This window comes from Rattus norvegicus, chromosome 1 (assembly GCF_021556685.1).
Source record: "Rattus norvegicus strain SHRSP/BbbUtx chromosome 1, alternate assembly SHRSP_T2T, whole genome shotgun sequence".
Lineage (NCBI taxonomy): Eukaryota > Metazoa > Chordata > Mammalia > Rodentia > Muridae > Rattus > Rattus norvegicus.
The window spans coordinates 182,965,830-182,989,431 of NC_141534.1; the positions used below are offsets into that span (position 1 = coordinate 182,965,830).

Here is a 23,602-nt window from a genome sequence, read left to right on the forward strand (position 1 = left end):
GGAGCCCCACAGCCTTGCTGGCATGGTACAATGGCCTATAGGTGACATCACGGTGGCTTATCTTTTTCACACTCAGCAGTATGTCCATCACAAAATAACCTAACCTCTAGAGAGTTCCTTCTCGCCAAGAATCCACCACAGAAATGGGAAAGAACAGAATTTAAACTCATTAGGTTTTGACTTAACTTTTCCTTAAAAGAGAAGGAAAGTGTATGTTTTATTTTTGTCCTTTAAATTGGCCTAAGTTTTTGACATTGGAAACTCATCTTTCAAAATTGATTATTTCTAATCCAAATTTAGAAATAGCCATGAATAGAATACATTTCTGCAATTGTTTTTGAGACCTTCAGCATCTGAAATTCTTACCCAAATCTGGTACCCAAATTGATTCACTCTCCTGGGGACCTTGATAACTCCAAACTAGTTTGGCTTTAAAGCTATGAACATTTGACCTTGTTCTTCCACACATTGAAGATGCCATAGTTCAAGTGAAACTATTATCATTAGCATCCTGACACATAAAAAGGAAACCTGTCACGTAAAAGCTTATGTTCTTTTATGTCTAACTCAAAATTTAAAAGCTCAGATTCATATCATTCCGTCCAAAATGGATGGATGGATGGATAGATAGATAGATAGATAGATAGATAGATAGATAGATAGATAGATAAGTAAATAAATAACTTTCCCCATGCACTCCCAACCTGAAGGCCTTCTTTTCTCCCATCAGTAGTATCCTTCCTTTACTAGAAAGGTACATAATTTGCTAAAGCCTGATACTCCACTTTTGCCTCTCACCTCTGTTTCTAAAAGGTATCACTTCTAATCATTTAATCCACAAGGAGCTAGGTTTAGCAGGGGAGCAGAAAAGTCCCACACCAGGCAAAGAGAAACAAACTGGGCACCATCAGCAGCTCTGGATCCCCTGAGCCAGCTGGCATACAAACCAGAGGCTGTCAATCTGGTGTCCTGCTTCTATCTGGACACTTTCTTGAGACCAGGCTCCTTTGCACCCCACTCTCTCCACTCCGTATCATCAGGGAAGAGTAAGAAAGACACAGATGCTCGCCCACACAGGCTCAGAAACTCTAAGTGGGGAGAGCTAGAACAGAAGTCAGGGCTCTGGGGCAAGCTCAACTGTGTGATCTATGATACATTTCCCATCATCTAGTGAAAACATCATTTTCCTCAATCTTACAATTTTTAAGTAATATAACAAACTTTTTTCCTTCTAAGAGATCCTACATGTGACCTTACAGAGTGACAACCTCCTACCTGAGAGAATGTAATCATGAGTGTTGAACCTCAGTGATGGCTAATTTAAGCCATTTCTGAAATTATACACCCACATGGTATTTCTTACAATACGGAGATAATAAGGAATGTTGAGAAAAAAGGTATGCTTTGTCAGAGAAATCCTTTCAAGGCCCCAGTAGAGAGTGTCACAAACTTGTGTTAAGTAAAGGAAAGAGGCGTCATGCCAGGGTTTTTATTCTATGTGACCCAGAGACAGATTCACACCTGCCCTGCTCATCGCTGGCTCCTTAGTGCCTGACCCATGCACCATATCTCACAGCTGTTCAATAGTTCTGGAAAGAAAGGCAGAGGGAAAATAGCCAATAGATCACTCTTTTTTACCTAAGAGAACAGACACAAACCACTCACATGCCCAGGCTGCCACCCTCAGCTCTATTCTGTTGCTATACTCTTGAACAAGCATCTTTCTGCTTTATTTCTAAATTCCCTGATTATTTTGTCTTCTCCCAACATTGAGCTGTCTTCCTCCATGAAGGGCCCCAAACAACCACAAGGTGCTAACATGAAGATACGCTTTGCAGTGCCATAGCAATGAAACTTAAAACTAAATTCATCAGACTTTCCTCAGCACCTTCCCTTGTTTACACAGATGCAGAAGAGTCCCAGAAGCATCATGGCTGCTCATTGTTAGCCTGCCTCTGCTGTGTCAAGCCTCCCTGCTCGTGTCTCTCAGGCTTTCCCTGCACACCATAACAATCACCTCAGGACAGGGTTAATCTATACATCTGGCTCAAACTCCAGCAACCTACCCTAAACTGGCTTACCTCTTTCAAGTCCCTCCTCTTTCAGATGAATTGCTGCCATTCTGTCTCCCCCCACTATTCTGATCAAAACACATCAGTAGCTCTTCCCAGGAGACACCATGAAATCTAAACTCCTCACCCAGGCGTTCAAGGCCCTGCACCCAGACCCGTCCAACTTTCCTAAGCCTTTCTGGGCTGCACCTTCCCCCTCTGCTCTGCGTACACTGGTACCCTCAAGCTTCGCTCACTCTTGCTGTGATGGTCTACCTGGCCTTGTCACTTCTCTGACCTTTGTGGAACTAGTTGGGACTATCCCTGGGACTGTGGGCTTAACTCTCAGGAAGTGATCTAAGGAAGTCATTCTCACAACATTTATTCAATGTTTCATGCATACAACATTTTTTCTAATGAAAGAATGATAGACTATAAACAATTGTATAAATTGTCCCAACAAGATTATGAGTTTCCAAGAAAAATAACAAAACTCCATGTTTCTCTGAATCCCACGGTACCAACCTAGCACAATATTTGGTGTAAAGGTAACATTGGAAAATATTACCCAGTTGTTTAAATGCCATTAAATAAGTAAAGAGAAACTGGTAGGATATAACTAACCAGAAAATAGCAGCCATGCTAGAAGATTTAAAATGAAGCTTCCAAACTTCCATACTCGATTAAATATCTCCTCTTTACACACGCCCTGGCCCATTAAATTCATTTTGAATTTTAAACATAACTGCAATTAAAAATACAAATCAAACATCAATTTATGTTTCCAGAAACATTAAAAGGATGGACAAATGAGATAGTAAATGGATAGATGATGGTTAGACAGATGGACATTGAAGCAATCACTAAAAGCTTAGAAAGTCCCTATCCTGTGCTCTGTGCTACTATACATACAGTGTGAGCTCATGTTCTCAGACAATAGGATTTGGGTGACATCACTGTCCTGTTTAATGATAAGAAAACCAAAGAATAAAACTGCTTATTCAAAACGTAAAATAAAATGTAAGGCCAAGTGAGATGACACATGTCCTTAATCCTAGCACTCGGGAGGCAGAGTCAGGAGCCTTTTTTTTTGGTCAAAGCTTTCTCAGTCTGCATAATAACTATGAGGCCAGCCAGGACTGCAGAGCAAAAGCCATGTCTCACAAGACAAAGAGAAAATGAAAGAGCGCTCTCCAGAAGGGCATAGCAAGCAAACAGAGGACAGAGTGTGACAGCTGACAGTCTAACTCCTAGGCAGATTCTACCAGGGCTAAAGATTTTTGAAATATAAATTATTAACTATTTACAATTATCACATGAATCCTTCCTTACTAATATAGTCTCTCCATATAGACTATCACTATGAGTATTTTCTCTCTCTCTCTCTCTTTCTCTCTCTCTCTCTCTCTCTCTCTCTCTCTCTCTCTCTCTCTCTCTCTCTCTCTCTGTGTATTCTAAATGCTCACTTAAACTTCAATCTATTCTTTTTTGTTTTCTTTCAGGCCTGAAGCATAGCCCGACAGCAGAAAACTGTCCTAGACCTGGGTTTGATCCCTAGCACTTCAAAAACAAACAAGATAATTTCTAATCCTAGAGTTGGAGGTATTTGATTACTAGATAACTGTTGCAAGAAGGGGTAGAGATAGACAGGCAAAGAGAGATAAAAAGGAGAAGGAGAAAGAAGATGAAGGGAAAGAAGAGGAGTGCTGTGGTAGTTTGAATAAGAATGGCCTCCACAGGCTCATATATTTGAATGTTTAGACAAAGTTAGTACAATTGTGTGGGAAGGATTAGGAGTTGCGGCCTTATTAGAGGAGACATTGCACTGTGGGGTGGGCTTAAGTCATTCCCAGTTAACTCTTCCTCTCTGATTCGTGGTTGTTGTCTCAACATGTAAACTCTTAACTACTGCTCCAGCACCAATGCCTTCTGCCTGTTACCACTCTCCCTGCCATGGTGGTCTTGAACTCTAACTCTCTGGAACATGAGCCCCAAACTAAATACTTTCTTTTATAAGTTGCCTCAGTTTTAGTGATTTGTCTGGGCAATAGAAAACAACTAAGATAAGTAGGAAGAAGAGTAAGGGAAAGCAAGAGGAGAAAGAGAAGGAAGGAGAGGAGGTTGATGAACAGGCCACCTGACTCTCATTCCAGGTACCTTGACCCAAAATCAGTTAAGCAAGTAACTACAGCTTTTAGTACAGGAGGCTGGGAGGTGTGCTGTAGTGTTGTTTCTTAATGTAAACCATCCTCTTCTAGTTTGCATTTTCTGGCAAGCATTGCTGACCCACATATAACTATGTCCTTAAACAATCAATAGTGAAATACAAGGATATCTCTGCTCATTCATATCTAGGTTTAGAGGAGGATGAGATTCAATTTCTACTCACCAGCTCTGACCACAGAAGCTACTCTGGACACAGGTCAGAGCTGGAAGCATTTCAAAAGATATGACTCCTACTGCTGTACCAGCTACAAAAGCAGGGATCAGGACAGCCTAGGGGCCAGGGGGAAGGAGACAGGAGCTCCAGCAATATTCATTCAGACACAACTGTCTCCGCTGATCCCAAGGAGGGCATAGGAACTCAAACAACCTCCTAAAACATTACTGTACATGACATTGCATATGCCCTAACTTCTAGGGAAAGAGGCAGAAAACCTTCAAACACAATGGCATAAATTTTTCTAAACTGTCACTGTCTGTAGAAACTAAAGAAAGATTTTACCAGCAATACAGATTTCCACATTTTTAATATGCACAAAATAGTCTGCTTTTGCAGATAACCGAAGTGCCACTACCTTGTGTTTTCCCCTCCATACCTCGGCAACTCTCTACCTTCCTTATAGCTATTTGCTGTAAATTTCTCACTTGCATTTGCTGGTTACATATTATCATAAACAGCTCCAGGAGAACATGAGAATCCAATTGTTTCCATGAATCACTGCACAGAATTGTTTTGCTTATCATTATGAAAGTCAAATGTGGCTGCCCACAGCTTTGCATATTAAGAGACTCTTTACTGAGTGTCTAACTGCATCTACCAAGCTAAGAACCTCTGGCTTTCCCAAGCTCAAGTGTTCACTGTAAGAAAGAAGTAGGTGGGGACTGGGGATTTAGCTCAGTGGTAGAGCGCTTACCTAGGAAGCGCAAGGCCCTGGGTTCGGTCCCCAGCTCCGAAAAAAAGAACCAAAAAAAAAAAAAAGAAAGAAAGAAGTAGGTGTCATTCACAGTCATAGGCCCCCATCATGAAAACATGCCTTGCAACTTCTCAAACCTGACTTGAGAGAGTTCTGAGGATGAGTTTTAGAGATGCGGTATTTATTTGTATCTAAGGTGCCTATAACTAGAAAAACCTCACTTGTCTTAACAGAACCTGCTGCTACATGGAAGGCTGTGGTGGGAAGGTTTTGAAAAGGGATTTAAATCTCTGACCTCTCACTTAGTAGACTTGTGGACTTGAGAAGTCATTTAACTATCTGAGCCACCATATCCCCATTTGTACAAGTGGGGTCAATTCATGTACCTTTAAGAGTTGATGTGACTATTAAACTAATCATTGTGAAAGCACCTAACATTTAGTAGAAATGGAAAAATTGCTAAGCTACTTCAAATAAGACTTAGAGGAAAAATATTTTAGTTCAAACAAAGCCAATAAAAATCGTTAAAGAAATTCTGAATTTTTAGAAATCATTTAACATTCCACTCAGTAAAAGTTTACTATTGTCAATCTGTCTGTGACACAATAATAGGTGGGACAGTACATTTTCTACACACAGGTGCACACACACCATCTCTACAAAGAGTTACACATAAGACCAGATCCTACTGTCCACACCACTGAAGCTGTTTCCCAAGGACAAAGTCGAGTCTGGGACTCAGACTGTCCATTTGGACCTCCTACTGTCCATCTCTTCCCTTGATTTTCAATGACAGACAAACCAAAAGAGCAAATCCAAGAATTTGGATACCGTAACCCATTCAAGGTCATTTTGGATAGATTTTTAAACTAAAACAAGCTTATGGTAAGCGGAACTTCCATCGTCAGTACTCATATTAACTTGACAGTGCAGAGAAAGTCTAAGGCACCGCTCGTGTTCCCTGAAATGCAGGAGTGCTTTTCAGAGCTCACTCACACTTGCCTTTCTTTCAGGGAGACCAACACCCTGGGCAGCAGTGATACCTGTCCTCACACGAGGCTCCAAACTGTTTCTTGTCTTAGGCCAGCTTCTCTGTTTCTAAATCAGGCAAGCACCCAGCTCCTGCCAATGCTCTAAAGAGTACTGTGCTGCGATGCAGCGTCATGGCTGACTGAAGACACGATGTTTGCCCTCTTACCTCCATTTACTTTAAAGAATCGACCTGGCCTATTTGGATTTTTAGTGACTTCATTATTACAAAATAGAAGTATTTCACTGGGCTCAGTCAAAACAATGTTCGCTGCAGCTTGGGGTGCCTAGTTGCATTGTTTGAAGCCGAGTGTACCAAAAGAATAAACTTGCCTGAGGACCAAGCTCATAAATGCAGCGGTTTCTAGAGCAGATGGATGAGGAAAGAAACAAATAAATATTTTTGAACTTTGCCAAACACTACAGGGAACAAACTCAGGGTGTGTGTTACTTGGGGGTGGGGGTGGGGGTGTAGAAGGGACAAATGACAGAATAAAGGGGTTCGGAGTGAAAGGAATTAATGGAGCACTAATGTAATGCATTTCTCAGAAGTCAATTCAATTCATTGGAGTTTCGTATAAAAATACCTTTAACGATGTCCAACACGGTGAATCCTGGTAAAACAGCAGTCTTCCTTAGTCAGAATTGTTTGTGAGCACTGACTATTTCATGTTCTTTAGTTAAAACACTCCAGAAATTACCCGGTGGCCTGCTTGTCAGTTGTGCCTCTTTGAAATGTTTATTATGATGAAATATTTTCACTAGAGAAGGTATCTTTACCACTGCACACAAGGCCTCTTGTCAGATGCAGCCTGCCTTTGAAAACCACAAGGGGTGGGGAACAGATCACTCTTCCTCGAAGAGTTTGTGGATGAGGTCCGTGATTCTTCCTATGTAATTATATACCAGGACCTTATAGCACACAGGGAAAACAAAGTGCATGCTTTAGAAAATCTAATAAATACTATCCAAAAAAGGCATGCATATTAAACCCCCAGGAAAATCAAATCTTAAAAAAAAAATTTTTACAATTCCCTAGGAAGATTACAAATGTCACACAAAAATGCCTTTCAAGTTATTAGTTCGGTACCGTGACATCAGCGGCGGCTCCTCACACACCACCATCCCACCCAATCAGGTAGGCTTTGAAGTTAAGAAAATTAGAAGGTAAAGTAACGTAGTTAAGACCTGTGACAGCTAAAAGGCACAAATCACTCACACGAAGTAGCTGTTCCTCCACTCTTCAATCCGACTTTCTCTTGCCACATCAGCCAGAACTTCAGAACTCGAGGGCATACCCCTTTGACACCCTCCCAAATCACAAAAAACACTAACTGCCAACCAAAAAGAATTTTTTTCAAAACAAAACAAAACAAAAAAACTAATTAATTTCTCCTGAGTCCCGGGCTACCAAATGCAGCCGTGGGGCTTTAAATTGCATCTACTCTGCTTAAACAAAGCAGTGTCAATTCTGTTCAACAATTAAAAGAGTTAAAAGCATAAAAGTTGATGGGAGCAGTGAAGACTCCTGGCCTGTGGGGAGATACAGCACCCACATGCCTCCTGCCACTGCTGCTCCAGTTAAGCAAACTTTACAAGCTAGTCAAGCCATCATGCAATAGAGCCTATTTGCTGAGCAACAGTGGAGCTTTGTGGTCGGCCCACAGTTGACAGTAAGTTATGAGCCCTTTGTGAGCACAGGGGAAGGAAAACAGAGATCGGAATTTGGCAGGAAAATATAATACAGAATTCTCCTGTCTATGGAACCTGAATTTTTGTGAAAACAATCAAGCATTGTTGAAAGAAAGAAAAGCAACTTTGACAGATGAAATATAGAGGGGCCCCTTTTAGGAAAACAGTAAACAAAGCGCCATTCAGGCCTGGTCCGTTCTGTCATTTATAAAGATAGCTCCTTCTGTGTGTGAGAGTTTACAGCAAAGAGTTCAGATTCAACAAATCAAGTGTAAAATCGCCCACAGTCCCCACTAGAAAAGCCTGCTAGGAAAAGACAGGAATGCCAAAGAGAAAAATATCACAGTTTTTTTTCTGTGTGGTAGAGAGGACACAATGGGTAGATGGGGTGAAAGGGGCTCTAAGAGAAGTCTGAGAGACAAGCCAAAAACCTAACAATTGTTAATTATAAAGGGCTAATTTTGTCAGAGACAGGAAAAGAGAAGGACACTGGAGATCACTCAATAGAAATATGAAAGGAAGAAGCCATTCTCCATCATTGTTGGAGAACTATGTCTCTCTTTCTCCAGGCTGGACCTCATGAGGTCATCGTTGGCACGAAAGCCTCAAAACCTTGGGCTTGGTTCTACTCTAGTTTGGCCATCTGGAATGCCAGCACACAGTGCAGTACTTTCTCCAAAGTATCTTAATTCCTCTTTCCAAAAATAGGCACCCTGGCCAGCTTTAGTCACCCAAACTGGAAAATGTACAGCAGAGAATAAAATGAAAAGCATTTTTGTTTCCTCGCCCTCCTCAACCAGAGCTGAGATTTCAGGGCGGGGGAGTCAGGAAAAAGAGCTCCAAACACTGAAGCTCTGACTACAGAGCCTGTTTCTGCTAAGCACACGGTGACCAATTGTCCGGCAAGTATTACCCACCTGAGTTTGGGACATCTAAGAGACTCTTAGACACACATGTCCCTACAGCCAACACAGTCATTGTTAAGGTTTTAAGGAATTTTTTTTAAGAGTAGAAGCCAAAAAATAAAGTCACAGTTAGAATCAAATATACACATGACTCGCACATCATTTGGAAAACATATATAAAATTACTTGGTTTTTGCTACACCCAGCTAAAGCAACAGCCTCTGCCGGGTGCTAATTTGGAATCAAGCCAAGCCACACCTAAGCAAATAATGCTTAGGAGATGCAAAATAATACATATTCCTTTATTTAGACTACCCAAACAGTTTATTTCACCAACGAAATCCCATAATAACTAGCTACATTTTAAACATTCCTTTTAAAACAAAGCCCACAAAATGCTCACGTGTGCCCATAGGTCAAGAATAATAAAAGCAAGCATGCATATGGATTCAATGCTGCAGATTTACTCAGCATTGGTTAATGGTTTCTATAGAGATTGATGTCAATCTCTCTGGCCTTTCTTGTGTCAACAGTAAGTTACAACAAGAAAGATCGTGGCTTTTGCCTTTGATTAGAAGAAGTGTCTTTCTCTGGTTGGCTGAAGGTCACCGCACTGCAGTATGCACTCCCTTATTACAGCTCCCAAGCAGAGTGTATACAGAAAAAAAAGAGCTGATTTACTCCCCAAAATGGCCAGAGCCAGCTGGAACAAAAGATATCTCTGACCACATTAGCAGTTTTCTTCTCAAAGAAATTTGATCCTGATAAAGCATTAAACACAGCATAGAGCTAATAAACCACAAGTGGGAGGCTAACCTCCCTGCCATTTTCCTTCCATCCATTTCTTTCAAATTGTACAATCTCAGGTGAATTGTTATATTGTTTTACTGTTAAGAAGCATACACTACAGGAAATTCAGTTTTATTGTGAATGTGCTGATGGCTCTGCCCATAGGAGAGTCCCACGACACACAGTAAACGGTGTCCAGGTCAAGCTGTCTCCACCCTGGAGAAAAACCAGAGATGAGGCTACTGTCAGACCATCAGCTTCTGCCAGAGTTGTAGACTAGATGATCTGGGAAACAGTCCACTAGAAGAAAGAAAACTAGTGGGGCTTCTTTTTGAATGTTAGAAACTTTGTCATTGAATTCTAAAGGAAAGGGATCATTGTCTGATCTGATGGAGAAAGGAAAATACAATGTTTGTTGCCATTCTGAATTCTTCATACAAAACAGGATCTATGAGACAGTGTCTTCACAGTAATCCTTAGAATTTGGCTAGCCACGTGAGAAATCAGCAGCCCTGAGTCCCCACCTCTTTTATTTAACATGCAAACACTGACTGCTTGCTCCATCTCATGAACTATCATGACTGCCGAACTCAGAGGTATATAATACTGTCATATCTGGTAAACATGTGCCTCACCTTGTGACAGAATTTAACTGATGAGTCCATGACTTGAAAACTTACAAGTCAAAACTGCATTTTATACACCTCACCTATCAAGTAGCAGAGCTTAGCAACTGTGTGGTACTTGCTACGGAGCTGTACCACAGGAAGGTCAGAGTTCAGCACACCTCAGGCTGCTATCCTTGGATAAGAGGGACTGCATGTGATATTTGAAATACAGCTTCTAGTAAGAGCACAACATTTTTGTGTCATAATAAAGATATCAGATTATAAACTGAGCAAATGTAAGTAGGGGACCATTTTGCTTTTTGCTAGAGCAATAAATAGAACTAGAGCATAAATCATTATGAGACAACATACATAGGTGCTCTAGAGAAACACTTTAGAAACCCAAAAGAGAAAATAGCAAATTTTGGAGAAATCAAAGGTGACACAGATGTCCCAGTCAGTGGGTTCCTGGAGGACGAGTAGAAGTTTGTCTGGTGGAAAAGGGAGATTCCATAGTGTGTGCAGGCACCCTGGGAAAGCAAACTTCAAAGCACCCTCTAGAGATACAGGATGTCTCAGGTTGTCTGGAAAGGCAGGCAGACAACAAAGCAGAAAGGATTCTAATGCTGTTCAGGCAGGAAGGATTTAAACTCTGGGAGATAACACGCTGATGAAGAAATTTAACCAAGGGAGCAGTGTGGTCAGAATTCCTCTTAAGAAGAAAATCCCTCAGTGGCCTTAATAAGGATGGCTCCTCGGTCAAAGGGGTGCATGTGTGCCTATGTTCCCGCTGCGGTGCTTACGTGTGTCTAGCTGCCCTTCCTTATCTGCTCGGCTGGGCGTGTGGTGCCAACCAGCTACTCTACCTCCACATTCTTCCAAGCCTCTGTGTTCAGTGTCTCCAGCTACCACTGATAAATGCTGTTGAAAGAAGACAGATGAAAAGAAGAGCAGAGGGTAGGGAAATGATGAAAAACAGCCAAGAAGGTATCCGCAAGAAAGCAGAACTGCAGAAGAAATGGCTGGCGCAGTGGCTGGGGTTTGAGAACTTACTGCATGCTCAGCTCACTAGCTATCTTCACAGAACCTCATTAAGTCTCCAAACAACTCTGCAAGGGACCTACTAATCAATCCCCTTTTATGGGGCCAGAGAGGTGGTGCACATCTTTCCTTCCAGCTGAGAAGTCTGAGGCAAGAGGATACAGAGTTCAGGGCCAGCCTGAGCTCTACAGTCTCAAAACAACTATAAAGACAAAATTGAACTCATTTTCAAACAATCCATGTTAAAGTAGTTCAGTAGTTTGGCTATGGTTATCTGCCTGGGGTATTACTCCCACACCTTCAGCTGTTGGAGTGTATAGAAAGTGATCCTGTTTCCCAAATATAAATCATACCAAAAGCTACACTAGTTGCTTTGCATGGGCAAGTATCCTTGTCCCCACTTCACAGATGAGAAAACTGAAGCTTCAGGGACTTAAGTAACTTCACTGCACCCACACAGGAAGTCACATGCAGCATCCTGTCCTTGCTCTGTTTGGCACCAGCTGTCCACTCCCAACACCCTGAGCTTTCCACACACCTCCCTGTTTCCAGATCCACTGTCCAAGCTCAGCTGATAGCTTGACTTCTCCAGAAGCTTTTCAGGAAAGCATCAATCTTTCGTGACTTTCCTATTGCAACTATTTATATAATAGCCATTTAACTTGATCAAGATAGACTTATATTTATTTCTTCTTCTGTCTGTGTGCTGTGTTCCTCCACAGATAACATTGGATACATCCCTGGCAGAATTCATGGGCAATCTGTACCATCCAAACATACCATGCTTCACACTCAGCTTCAGGAAGATAGAAGAATTATACCTGGTGAGGTTTGATGCCCAAGAAAAATGACAGGTTCCTAGCTGCATGAACAAGGTGTGGAATGACTTTAGTACTTTAATAGTAGGAAGACTTTCTGAATGATGGCAGAAATAATAGCTAATTCTCTATACGAATGTATGTATATATACAAATTCATCTGTCATATAACATAATGCTATAGGTTCTTCAACCCTATTTTACAAAGGAAACTGAAGGAAATAAGAAAAAAAGAGCTAAGAAATCTGTCCAAGTTCCATCCTAACAAACCCACATGTCTCACTCCAAAGGCAGCATGTCCTTAACTACTTTTCAACACTGTCTCTGTGTATTGTAGCTCCACGTTGCTGGAACATATTGTTCCAACATTGAGAAATTCTTATACTTTAGGAAAGAATGGTAAAAACATTCTTTGTTCCTGCTGCAAAGTGTGGCGATGTGAAGGGAAGGGTGGAAAATCTAAACAGCAGGTATCAAAAGAAACCACTGGGAAAATAAGAAATCAAGAAAATGAGATGTATTCCTCTTTAAAAAGAATGAGTGTCAAGTATGCCATTTTTGCACAAGTTTCTGTGAATTATAAAGCACCCACGTCATCCTCTCAGGAATACACCAAATCGTAGCATACCTCAGAATGATCAGCCATTGTTCGCTAAAAACTGAAACTCAATACCAGATTCTGTAATCCTAAACGAGCACAAGGCACCCTCCTGGAACTGACACACAACAGCTGTGAGGGTCAGAGTGATTGCCTGGTGAAGACACCAAGGAAAGGCTGGGGCAGTGCCGAGCACCAACTGGCTTGTGCCTGAGGAAGTAGTTGCAAAAGTCAGGAAAAAACCAGTCTCACTTCAGCAAAATCCCTAAGAGTACAGATATTGGAAAACAAAAATGACTGCACTTTGTGTTTAGATAAATTTATAATTTACAACTTTCACAGCCCATATAAATACTATTTCCTCTACTTTCCCCAGCATCTCGGTGATTAGTCTTCTCACTACACCATCATCGTCTACAGACAAAGTTCAGAGAGGACAACATTCCTCATCTACCCAGGCGGACTGGCAGGTGTGAAGCCCAGAGTAAAACCCATGTTCCCTTTTTATCTAAAAAAAAAAGGGAAAAGGAAAAGAACAAAAATACTGCCCCCTTTACCATGTGGTTCCTCCCGAAGAAAAGAAGAATGTGAGTCCCTGGGCTCCTTACAAAGGGAAGAAAAGCTACTGAGACAAAAGTACACAATGGCCAGATCAAGCCAGGTCCATACCTTTCCCCTAGAGAGAACAATAGCAAGTAATGAACACTCCCCTCCAGGCTCTGCATCCCCACTGCTCCCTAAACTCACTTGTCCTTTCCCCAGACTAAGGAACAGCAGGGTAACAGACCGAGTCCCTGCCACTGCTCTGCTCAGAGAAAACTAGAACAGTGAAAATGCAGCCACTTCCCCATGTGGAACAAGATGCTAATGCTCCAGAAGGAGGTAACATACAGCAAGCATGTACAGAAACACTGCGGGGTGCCTAATCCTTCTTAAGGAAGAGGGAGATCAAGAGAGAACCTGACAGTACAAGCAGAGAACGCTATCCCTGAGCTGAGGCCTTCTACACCACAAACATTCTCTTTCGGGAAGCAGAGATTACTGTGCGCATTGACTCTTCTCAGCATATGGAACTCTTCACATTCCACAAGGAGCAACAGCACATCACATATCCATTCAGAAGTTGCCAGAGTGGTAATGGCCACACCAAACCACCCAGAGCACCTATCTCTCTTGTCATGGAGATGCCCACAAGCCTGGGCACCTTGCCAGTTTGACATGTGAGCACAAGGCTGTAGATAAGAAAAGTGCTGCCTAACGCAAGTATCCTCCTCGCTATTCTCTTATTACCTAACCGGTAAATATGGATCTGTACGTAGCACTATTCTGGAGTCCACAGATAAAGCAGGTTTAGTCACGTCCATAACATGCTTTCTAAGTTCAAGTGAAGGCACCTCCCAGGTGCCCTCCAACTCTGTGGTCCCACTGCTAACAAAAAGAGTTTATGAACTTCGTAGTCCACAGTGGTGAGGCATTCCTCACCATAAGGAAGGAGGGCCTTCCAGCCTCGGGATCTGACATATGGTCCAGTGACCTTAAAAAGGGTTTAAGTAAATAGAAACAAACGTTGTTCGAGATGTACAGGCAGATTCCCATTGTTAAATAAATGGTCTGTGGCTAGACTGAAGTGAGTGGAAGAAATAAGGTCTGAAGCCTAACCTAGGGCTGGTTTATAAACTCATAATGGGGGGAGGAACACTTTTTTTTTCTTAAAAACAGGTTAAGGCCATATTTTTGAGGACTTATGTTGCTACATTATTTTTGATAGCAAGTTTCTATATCTTTGCTTATTCTTATCAGAAATATGGTTTAACATTCAATTTTTCAATACTTGGCATCAAGAGATAACCATTGAAAAATAAAAGTACACATAAAATTCATCTGAAACACTCAGGAGACAGAGGCCAGCCTCAGCTACACAGCCAACTTAAAGCCGATCTCCATAAGTCCTTGTCTCACAATAAAAACAAAATAAACCAAACAAGCTGTCAAACCCTACTATCTTGCTTGCCAAGTGAGGGCTGATCAGAGAAGGGAAGCAATTTGTGCCAAATCTACAGCTACTTCATGGTGGTTCCAGCACAAACACCCAAGAGTAACCATACCTACCCACTACAGAACCAGGCTTCCCTGTTACTAGACAGCAGTCATAGATGGATTGCGTGGTTTCCTTACCCCATGGTTTGAAAAGATGCAATGCTACTAGAGTGCAGCATTTGTAATTATCACCTACAAGAAAACTTTCCCTTCCAAACTCTTCTTCCACTCCCAAACTTCTCCGTTCAATTAAGCTGGAGAATTTTTAAGAGCTCTGAAACCAAGGCCCTGGCCTAGCAGACCCCAGCAGGAATCTGTTACACTTAATCCATAACAATAATAACTCTATCTGAATATCCTTTCCCTAGATACAGTGGCAGGACTTGCAGGATAAGCCCCACCCCTACCCCCAAGAGAATTTCCCAAAGACTTGCATTTTTAGGGAAAGAAAAACACTACTCCTTAGACTGGCTAATGTAATATTTTGACACTTGTACAGTCACTGTTCTCTGTGTTAAGTCAGCCTCCCTGAGGATACACAGCAGAGTTTGAACAGGATTGCCAAACTGGGGACAAGAGATTACTAGGTTTGTCTCTGAGAATTGTTTAACCTGGAAAATCAACACCCTCTCTGTCTGTTCTACTCACCTGTAAACAGGGATAACAGTTTCATGGCAGCCAGGTAGAGACCACAGCTTAACAGACATAGCATCAATGGGAAAGGTAGAACGCATGTACACACGTGGAAAAAAGCAGTGAGAGTAATATGAGTATTAGTACTCAGAACTACTACCAAGTTTAGAGATCAGGAAGCCATCTTGCATAGAATTTAGGAAAGACTTAAGCACTGAGGCACAACAAGAATATCAACATAGAGACATTAGATCACCCTAGTAAGAAACCAGTCTTTCGCAACCTCAAGAGGTTATTTAAATTTCTTCAGCTTCCCCTTCCTCATTGGTAGAATGGGGATGGCTTTACTTTAGAACTGCTACAAAGAATAAGCAAAATTAGACAGATACCTTGGATTATCTAGAATGCTAATTGACATTATCAAAAATAAATGTTTCCTTCTAGAGAACTTCAAATCCCTGGTCTTCACTTAGCATTCTCATTATATCAACATTTGAAACCTTCATCATATAAAAGAGTAACAGCACAAACATCATCCCAGAGCTTGAAGAGATGGATGGCTGCATGCTGGCTGTGCAACTGTAGAGACCTGAGTTTGAGTTCTCTGAACACACATAAAGTCAGACAAGATAATGCAAACACCTGTAATCCCAAGCCTCCTGTGGTGAAATGGGAGGCAGAGACCATTGAATCCCCAGGAGCTGGTAAGCCAGCTAGCCTTCTGTATGTAGCAGCTGGATGTACCTGATCCTGTCTCAAACCATGGAGAAGGCTATAGGGCTGACATTCAAGGATGTCACTGACCAGTACACATATGCTACCCTTAAAAATGTAAACACATGCACAGATGATAGCATTTCTGATTAATATAGAACAACAAAAACTAGAACACTAATTAATCGACATGCTAGCAATTGGGCAAAAACAGTTCTGTGGATGGGTTACTTGTCCAGCACTGCATACATTTCAGATCCTGGAATTTTCAGCCTTCTTTACGACTGTAGACTACAAGGGTATTGTATTCTGAGAAAATGTCACATGCATGGATGTCTTAGTCCTAAGGTAAAAAATGTTCATCCTAGCATATATTATCTTTCTGGTGTCATGTTGACACCTATTGATGATGACTTTTTATACCTCTATATCATTCTTTGTTTTCAATGTAAACATGAGGAAAAAGCCCTCAGACTAGCAGACTCAGACATTTTCAGACACAGTTTTAATTCCCTTTCATGAGATCAGGAGCAGGGACATTTCTAGTGGTAGACATATGTGGCACAGACATGAGATCACACTCTGAGCTTAATAGGAGAACATAACAATCTACTCATTGTTTACACTTTAACTCACAGGGCAGCTGGGAATCACATCCAGCCATATGCAGAGCTGAACAAGTGGTCATGACTTCATTAAAGCCAAGCCTTAACGCACACAGTTTGGATGGTGTGCTGAGGGGCAGGCCTCTTGCCCTGGGCTGCTCTGAGTCTAGCCAAAGGGCCCAGGCGGTTGTTGCAAATGTCCTCTGGGATCAGACTGTTCTCTTTGCCAGGGTTTCATCTGCCACCCTTCCCACTTCCCCGTTCTCCCACACAGTGTTTAATCAGCTGCTAGGATGGCTAGAGAGGTCTCTCCATTCTTACCTCCTGACATTCTGCAAAGGGAGCCAATTATAAAATGATCTACATACAATTCCACCAACCTACACACATAGAAGTGCTTCTTGTGTCATAAAGAATGAATTCAAGTAGAGAAAGAAATGAAAGGGCGTTCTTACTTAGTCTTCCCGAGTCTATGACAGCTGTAGGGAACATTATATCCAATTTGCAGACAACAGACTGATATTGAGAAGGAACATTGCAAGCAAATTGCAAGACGAAGATTTATATCTGGGCCTAAATTTGCTGTTTTTATTATTCAGTGGCTCGGAGAACAAATTACTTCATAAGCTACGGCCTATCACAGTTCCTTTCTACATTGGGCTCTGTACACATTTACCGGGAAAATGTGCTCTTGGCGATGAATCACTGTTTAACAGGGCAGGGGTTCTTCTGTACCCTGGAGTTACCGTATACAAGCTCTCCATCTGGGTTTTGTGGCTATTGCTTTAGGTTTGTTGTTTGTCTGTTTGCAATGCTAGGACCTACACACAGGTAAGGGCCCTACTTCTGAGCTACAGCCACAGCCCTGTTTTTTCCATGTCTTTTCCATGCCTAACCCACTGTCAAGGTAAAATGTAACACAAGTACCAAGTTTTCAGGACAAATGTGAGAGAATAGACCATCACAACACCTGCAACTTTCACCAAAAGTGCAGAGCCTTCCTAGAACTTCTTAGAGCCCTTAGAGATGGGGCAAAGTGTGTAATCCCTGCATGTGGAAGGCTGGGGCAGGAGGATTACAGAAACTCAAGGCTGCTTCCATTACATAGTGAAACAAATAAGATAAAACTTCTTATAAGGATGCCCAGCATTCTTATTTTACATGTATATGTATATATAAATATATATGAATCATTACAGTATAATCTAATATTTTGTACACTAAATTTTAAAATAACTAAAATTCCACATGTCCAGTTGCATGTCTCTGCATCTTCTGGTTCCTATTGCTTCCTTCCACTCACTTGACTCCAGTCCCTCTGGCCCTCACCTCTGTTCTGGAATAGACGGGTTCATTTTTACCCCTCTTGAGGGAGGGAGTCGTTGGGCTGGCAGCCCCTCTGCCTAGAATTCTGCCTCCCATCGGCCTAAACACTTGCTCTTTCTGTCTTCATTTCTTGTTTTTACTCTGCTCCATAGAATTTCTTTTCTAACCTAGAATATATTACTTTACTTTCTGAGGTTACCTTTCTGTTGTTGCCTGTTTCTCTCTGCTAAAATGTAAGCTCCTGGGGGCTGGATTTTCTCTTTGGCTCTCAGATGTGTCCCCAGAGCCATGGCATACATCTAGTATGTCTTCAGTGAACACCTGATAAGAGACCCTAAATTCCAAAGAATGGATACATCACAGATGGAAATACTGCGCAACACACATCCTAAATCCATCTACATGTGGTCTTGACTTCACTCTGAACTCCAATAGAGACCATCATTACACATCCTTTCCTACCAAAATCTCGCCCTTAACAACCCAACACCATCAGTGCTCTCTAGCCTAGCATTCTAAACAGTCTGCCTGCTATGACTCATTCTTATCCTACTAGCTTTGAGATCATACTTGACCTCTGTGTATCATATTCTGTATCAACAATCATAAAATATAATAAAACATATCTCGTGGAAATTACATAGAAGATTAAACTATGCACCATGCTTACACATCTTTAGCACAGTATATCTTGTCCAGGATAAGCATGGAGCTTAGCTATCGTTATTGTAAGAGTATTTGTTAAATGACAATCCCACTACTTTAATTGGTTTATATTGCTTCCTTGATTGTTTGATAGTACAAGACAAAAGTCTCTTTAATTCGATAATATTTGACTGAATGGTCGATTGCTCTATGGTAGTGGTGGTGGTGGTGTGTAAATATGTACGCCTGTTCCGTGTAGGGCATGAGGAAGACAACCTCAGCTGGGATTTCTCTGCCATTACTGGTCCTTTTTTTTAGCATAGTTAGTTAGTATGTGTGTTCACATGCATGTATCCTGACACAAGTTTGGTGGAGAGAGACACCACTAGTATGGATTCTCTCCAACTATGTGGGTCCCAGGATCAAACTCAAGTCATCAGGTGGTGAAACTGAACTACCTCATTGCTCTGACCTTTGCTTTTTAAAATAGGCTTTCTTGCTGGCCTAGAACTTGCCAAGTAGGCTAGGTTGTCCAACCCACCCTGGGATTGCAAGCTGGTGCCACCTTGCCTCCCTTTGTTTTTTGAGATGTGTTTGGTGGTGGTTAAATAAAAAATGGATTCTGAAGATTAATTAGTTTCTCATGCTTACATTGCCAACAGACCCCAGTCTCCAATCTAAATTACTAAATCTAGTAAAGACACAGATTGTAAATGCGAAATCACTCAAAATGACCATAACAAGCAACAAGAGGACTTTTTAAAAACTAAGATTATAAGTCCAGTCTCCTTATTTAATTATACCGTGTGAGGTACTAAACTATAGCAAGGTATATTAAAGACTTTTAAAAAAACTGTGTAACAGTATGTGTGCTCTAAGAGAGAAGAAGTGATGATAAATGAATAGCATGGGAAGAAAAACACAAAAAGAATAGGAAAGGAAATTCAATAGAATTTTGATGAACTTTCTCTCTCTCTCTCTCTCTCTCTCTCTCTCTCTATTTGGGAGGTGGAGGGGGGAATAAAAAAAGAACAGGAAAGTGGGGACAAAAAGCAGGCTTTCCAATCAAGGGACAACCAATCAAAAGCAATGCTGTAAAAAAGGACAGCACGCAGTAACTAAGAGTTGGGCTGATAGCTAAGAGTGAACTTTGTTGGAAAGACCACCTCTTCAAAGATCACTGAAAGATAAGTCTAGTGTAGAGAGGCAGTGGCTGACTCCAAGGAAGAGCAGTGGGTCCTGGTCACAAGGAACTAGGCACTGCACTCTCAAGGCAGGGCAAATGCGGAGGACAGTGACCAGAGATTAGAAATCCCTCAACTGTCTTTGAAATGGGAATTTAAAAGGGAGAGAGGGGTGTGCAGCTTAGATTAGTCATAAATAGGATATCACCTGCCAAAAACCTAGATAGAATAATTTAGAGTCTCTCATTCATTCCCTTATTGTGAACTCATATCCATCACTTTGAAGATATTTCATATATATATTCACTTGATGCTGTAAAAACATTAATAGTTTGATCAATGTTTGAAATTTGCCATGCTAGTACTTAAGACACAAACACTTCCTCAAAAGTCGTCACAAATACAGTTCATAGTTGGGGTGAGAATGGGGGCAGGATGTCCGTGTACAGATTGCCATTCCCAGCAATGTGACAGCACGTGCCATCCACAAGCAGCAGTACACAAAAATGCAGTCCCTCCACACATTAGTAGTGACACCAAACATTACTAATCACCAAACTGAGCTATAGTCCATATAGTCTCTACATTTAGTAACAGCCTCCAAGGACGAAGGCATGGTGCTCATTTCCATACAAGACCAATGGAGTATAGAGATGTGTCTGAAGCAGACGTCCACTCTTCCTCTCATACATTTTTTCTTATTTCTTGGTATAACTTCCTTCTCTGTGCTACTCTCTCACTCCCAAATAAATTAAGGATCCCACTTAGATAACTTCCATCTGTGAGCCCCCCTCCCACTAGGGAAAGGTGAGCCTTACAAGTAATTATTTGTCTTTGCACATTTAATTGGTGTATTTCTACCGTTTCCAGAAGCATATCCAGTGACTAGCCAATTTTTATCTCAAGAATTTGAGATTATATGGTCTCAATGTGCTTAATTCTGAAAGTTTCAAAACCAAATGTACGAAAACAAATTGTAAATAAATGCACACATGCATACAGAGAGATGGCCTAGCAGTTAAAAGCACTTTCTCCCAATCCTGACAACCTGGGTTTATCTCTGGACTCACAATGTGGAAAGAAAAAGCTAATAACACCTGCAAGTTTTTTTCTGATTTCTACGTGTGTGCATACACACACACACACACACACACACACACACACACACACACACACACTTTTCAAAAATATGTAACATCCTAGGTACTATAGTGTAATTGTGCTTGAAAGAAGGAAGGGGAAATAGGGAGGGGAGGAGGGAGGAGGAAAGAGAAGGAAGAAAAAGAGTTAAAGAGAGGTACAAGCAACATGGAAGGGAGGAAAAAGGAAGGAAAGGAATAAAAAGGAGTAAGAAGGGAGAGGAGAGGAAGAAAGGGCAAAGAAAGGGAGGATGGAGGGAGAGAGAAGAATGGGGAGGGGAGGGGTAAGTGGACAAAGGAAGGGAAATGAAGAGAAAGCGCAGGAAAGTAAGGAAAAGGAATAGAGGGAGGGGACAGGAGGGAAGGACCGTATGTATCGACTAATGTAAATACCACGTCTCTGATCCATGTTTAACTCAATCAACCCCACCCCCAGCATCTATTCCCAGACCCTCTCACAACATCACACTGTGTCACACTACCTTAAAGCATAGGAAGCCAGCTCTTTTTCTCTGAGTTCTTCATGAATCTTTCATCCCTCGGTGTCTTAAGGCTTCTATGCACACATCTGAGACTTAACACTTATGAAATCTTGAAACCCCATAAAAGTCTACCAAGGAAATAGGAAAACTATTCAGATGCTGCCATCATGAGGGACTTGACCTGACTTCTCAATTCATTAGCATCTTCACTTCTGACAGCAAACACTGACTTACACTGTCACCTATTCCCAAGTCTGTAGCTTTCCTTTCTAAACTTTTTCATTCTTAGTGGTTTGTCAGATAAAATTGTGATTGTGCATATCAAACTAATTTTAAAAATTAACTTTACAGCAATGCAATATGTGGTACTTCAAATAACATATGGGATATATTTTTAAAACAGAAAAATTATAATTCAGTATTAATGTTATATTTTTTTCATAGCCAACACTTTGATTTATTTCTCAGCCTCTGCTTAAATCTGTCACACTATGATTCAAATACTTTACATAGTTATAATGTTGGAATCTAGAGGGAAAACAGCTCAGCCATTCAGAGCACTGACTTTTCACGCAGAGAACCTGGGTTCTGGTCCCAGCACCTACATGGTATCCCACAACTATAACTCCAGTCTCAGGGGATTTGACACATTCTCCTGATACTCACAAGCAATGTGTGCACATGATGCACATACATACATGCAACCAAACATCCAGGCACATTGAATAAAAATAAAATAAATCAACCTTTTAAAATTCAGTGTTAAAGACAAACGAAGAGATATGTGTGTAATACAGAACACAAAACAAAAAAATCCTAATATGACAGAAAATTTTTTCAACCTTGAAATCCAAGAAACAGCAAAATAAGATTATGCTTGGGGTCAACTTTTTAAAGGGATGACCATCTGCATTGCTATTTCGCCTATCACATCTTCCTCTCTTCTTCTCCATACTTCTCTCCACTCCTTATTTTTGTAATGCCTGCTTTTTGCCACTTGTATGTCATTGGATTTAGAAAAGGAGACAACCATGATCAGAAATACAGGATGGGTGTGGCAAGGTAGCACACATGTACAGTCCCAGGACCTGAGAAGATGAGGCAGGAAGAGCACAAGTTTAAGGCAGTCTATGCCACATTAGTTGTTTTTACAAAATTATAGAATAAAAGTTAGTGCAACATTGTAACTAATGGGATTTTAGGAGTGAAGCTTGAAAATATATTCTAGAACTTCAAACAATTACTGCTGTAATTAGCTTTCATTGAGAAAAATCCGTTAATTTATTTGAAAAAGAAACCTCAAATTCATATGAAAAGGAAACCTATTAGTAACAAACACTTTTCAAAATCTCTTCAAACTTTGCTAGCTCATACCAATGAACACTCTGGCCCCTCACACATGCAGCACTTACACAAGTTACAGATAGGGAAATGGCACTCTGGGTTTGTCAAAACTTATCTCATAAAAGTGTGAGAAGGGAACCAGAACTCCAAAAAGAAGGGAAAAGAGGTTTCAGAACAGATGTGTCAGAAAAGCAGAAGGCAGGAATAATGGGGGGGAAGGGGACACTTTGGGGGAGGAAACTACATAAGCAAGCAACATTTGTTCTTACCAGAAGATCACAGCTATCCTCATGAGTATGAAACAGTTTATGATAGAGAAAAGCTCACCCCTAGAAGCCATGATCCTAAAATAACAATTGTTGGGGTTCTTTATTCCTGTCCTTATCTGCTGTATTGCACATGTGACCCCACCCAAGGACACGGTGCCCCAGCTCTGTTGGCTGTCTCACAGCTGTAGCAAGGGAGGGACAGCTTCACTCTCCACTGGTAAAGCACTTGCCATGGAGCCTGAGAACCTGAGCTCAATCCCCCAGATCCACAAGGCAGCAGGAGAGAACGAACTCCTTCAAGTTGTCCTCTGACCACACATTTACACACACACACACACACACACACACACACACACTGATGCTTTTTTCAAATTATAATTTTATTTAATAAAAGGAAAACTACCATCATGCTAATGGACACGTAGCATCATGGATATAATAGATTGTTAAGTAAAACAAGAAAATGAAACATTTCCTACTATTTGATCCTACTGTTATTTTTAATTAAATATAAAAGGATAGATAAATGTAAATGGTTGATAGTTAGTCAATAAGC

General features: G+C 41.1%; 1 protein-coding gene across 46 annotated transcripts in view; it reads right to left on the reverse strand.

Moving 5' to 3' along the window:
• The window catches only part of Sox6 (SRY-box transcription factor 6), a 608,765-nt gene that overhangs the window by 318,495 nt on the left and 266,668 nt on the right, over positions 1-23,602 (reverse strand). For 5 of the 46 annotated variants that reach the window (XM_087657713.1, XM_087657626.1, XM_087657735.1 and 2 more), the window contains exon 1: positions 7,437-7,843. In XM_087657713.1, coding sequence (XP_087513839.1) covers positions 7,437-7,513 — 77 coding nt within the window. In that variant the 5' untranslated portion in view covers positions 7,514-7,843. 46 annotated transcript variants of the gene reach the window in all.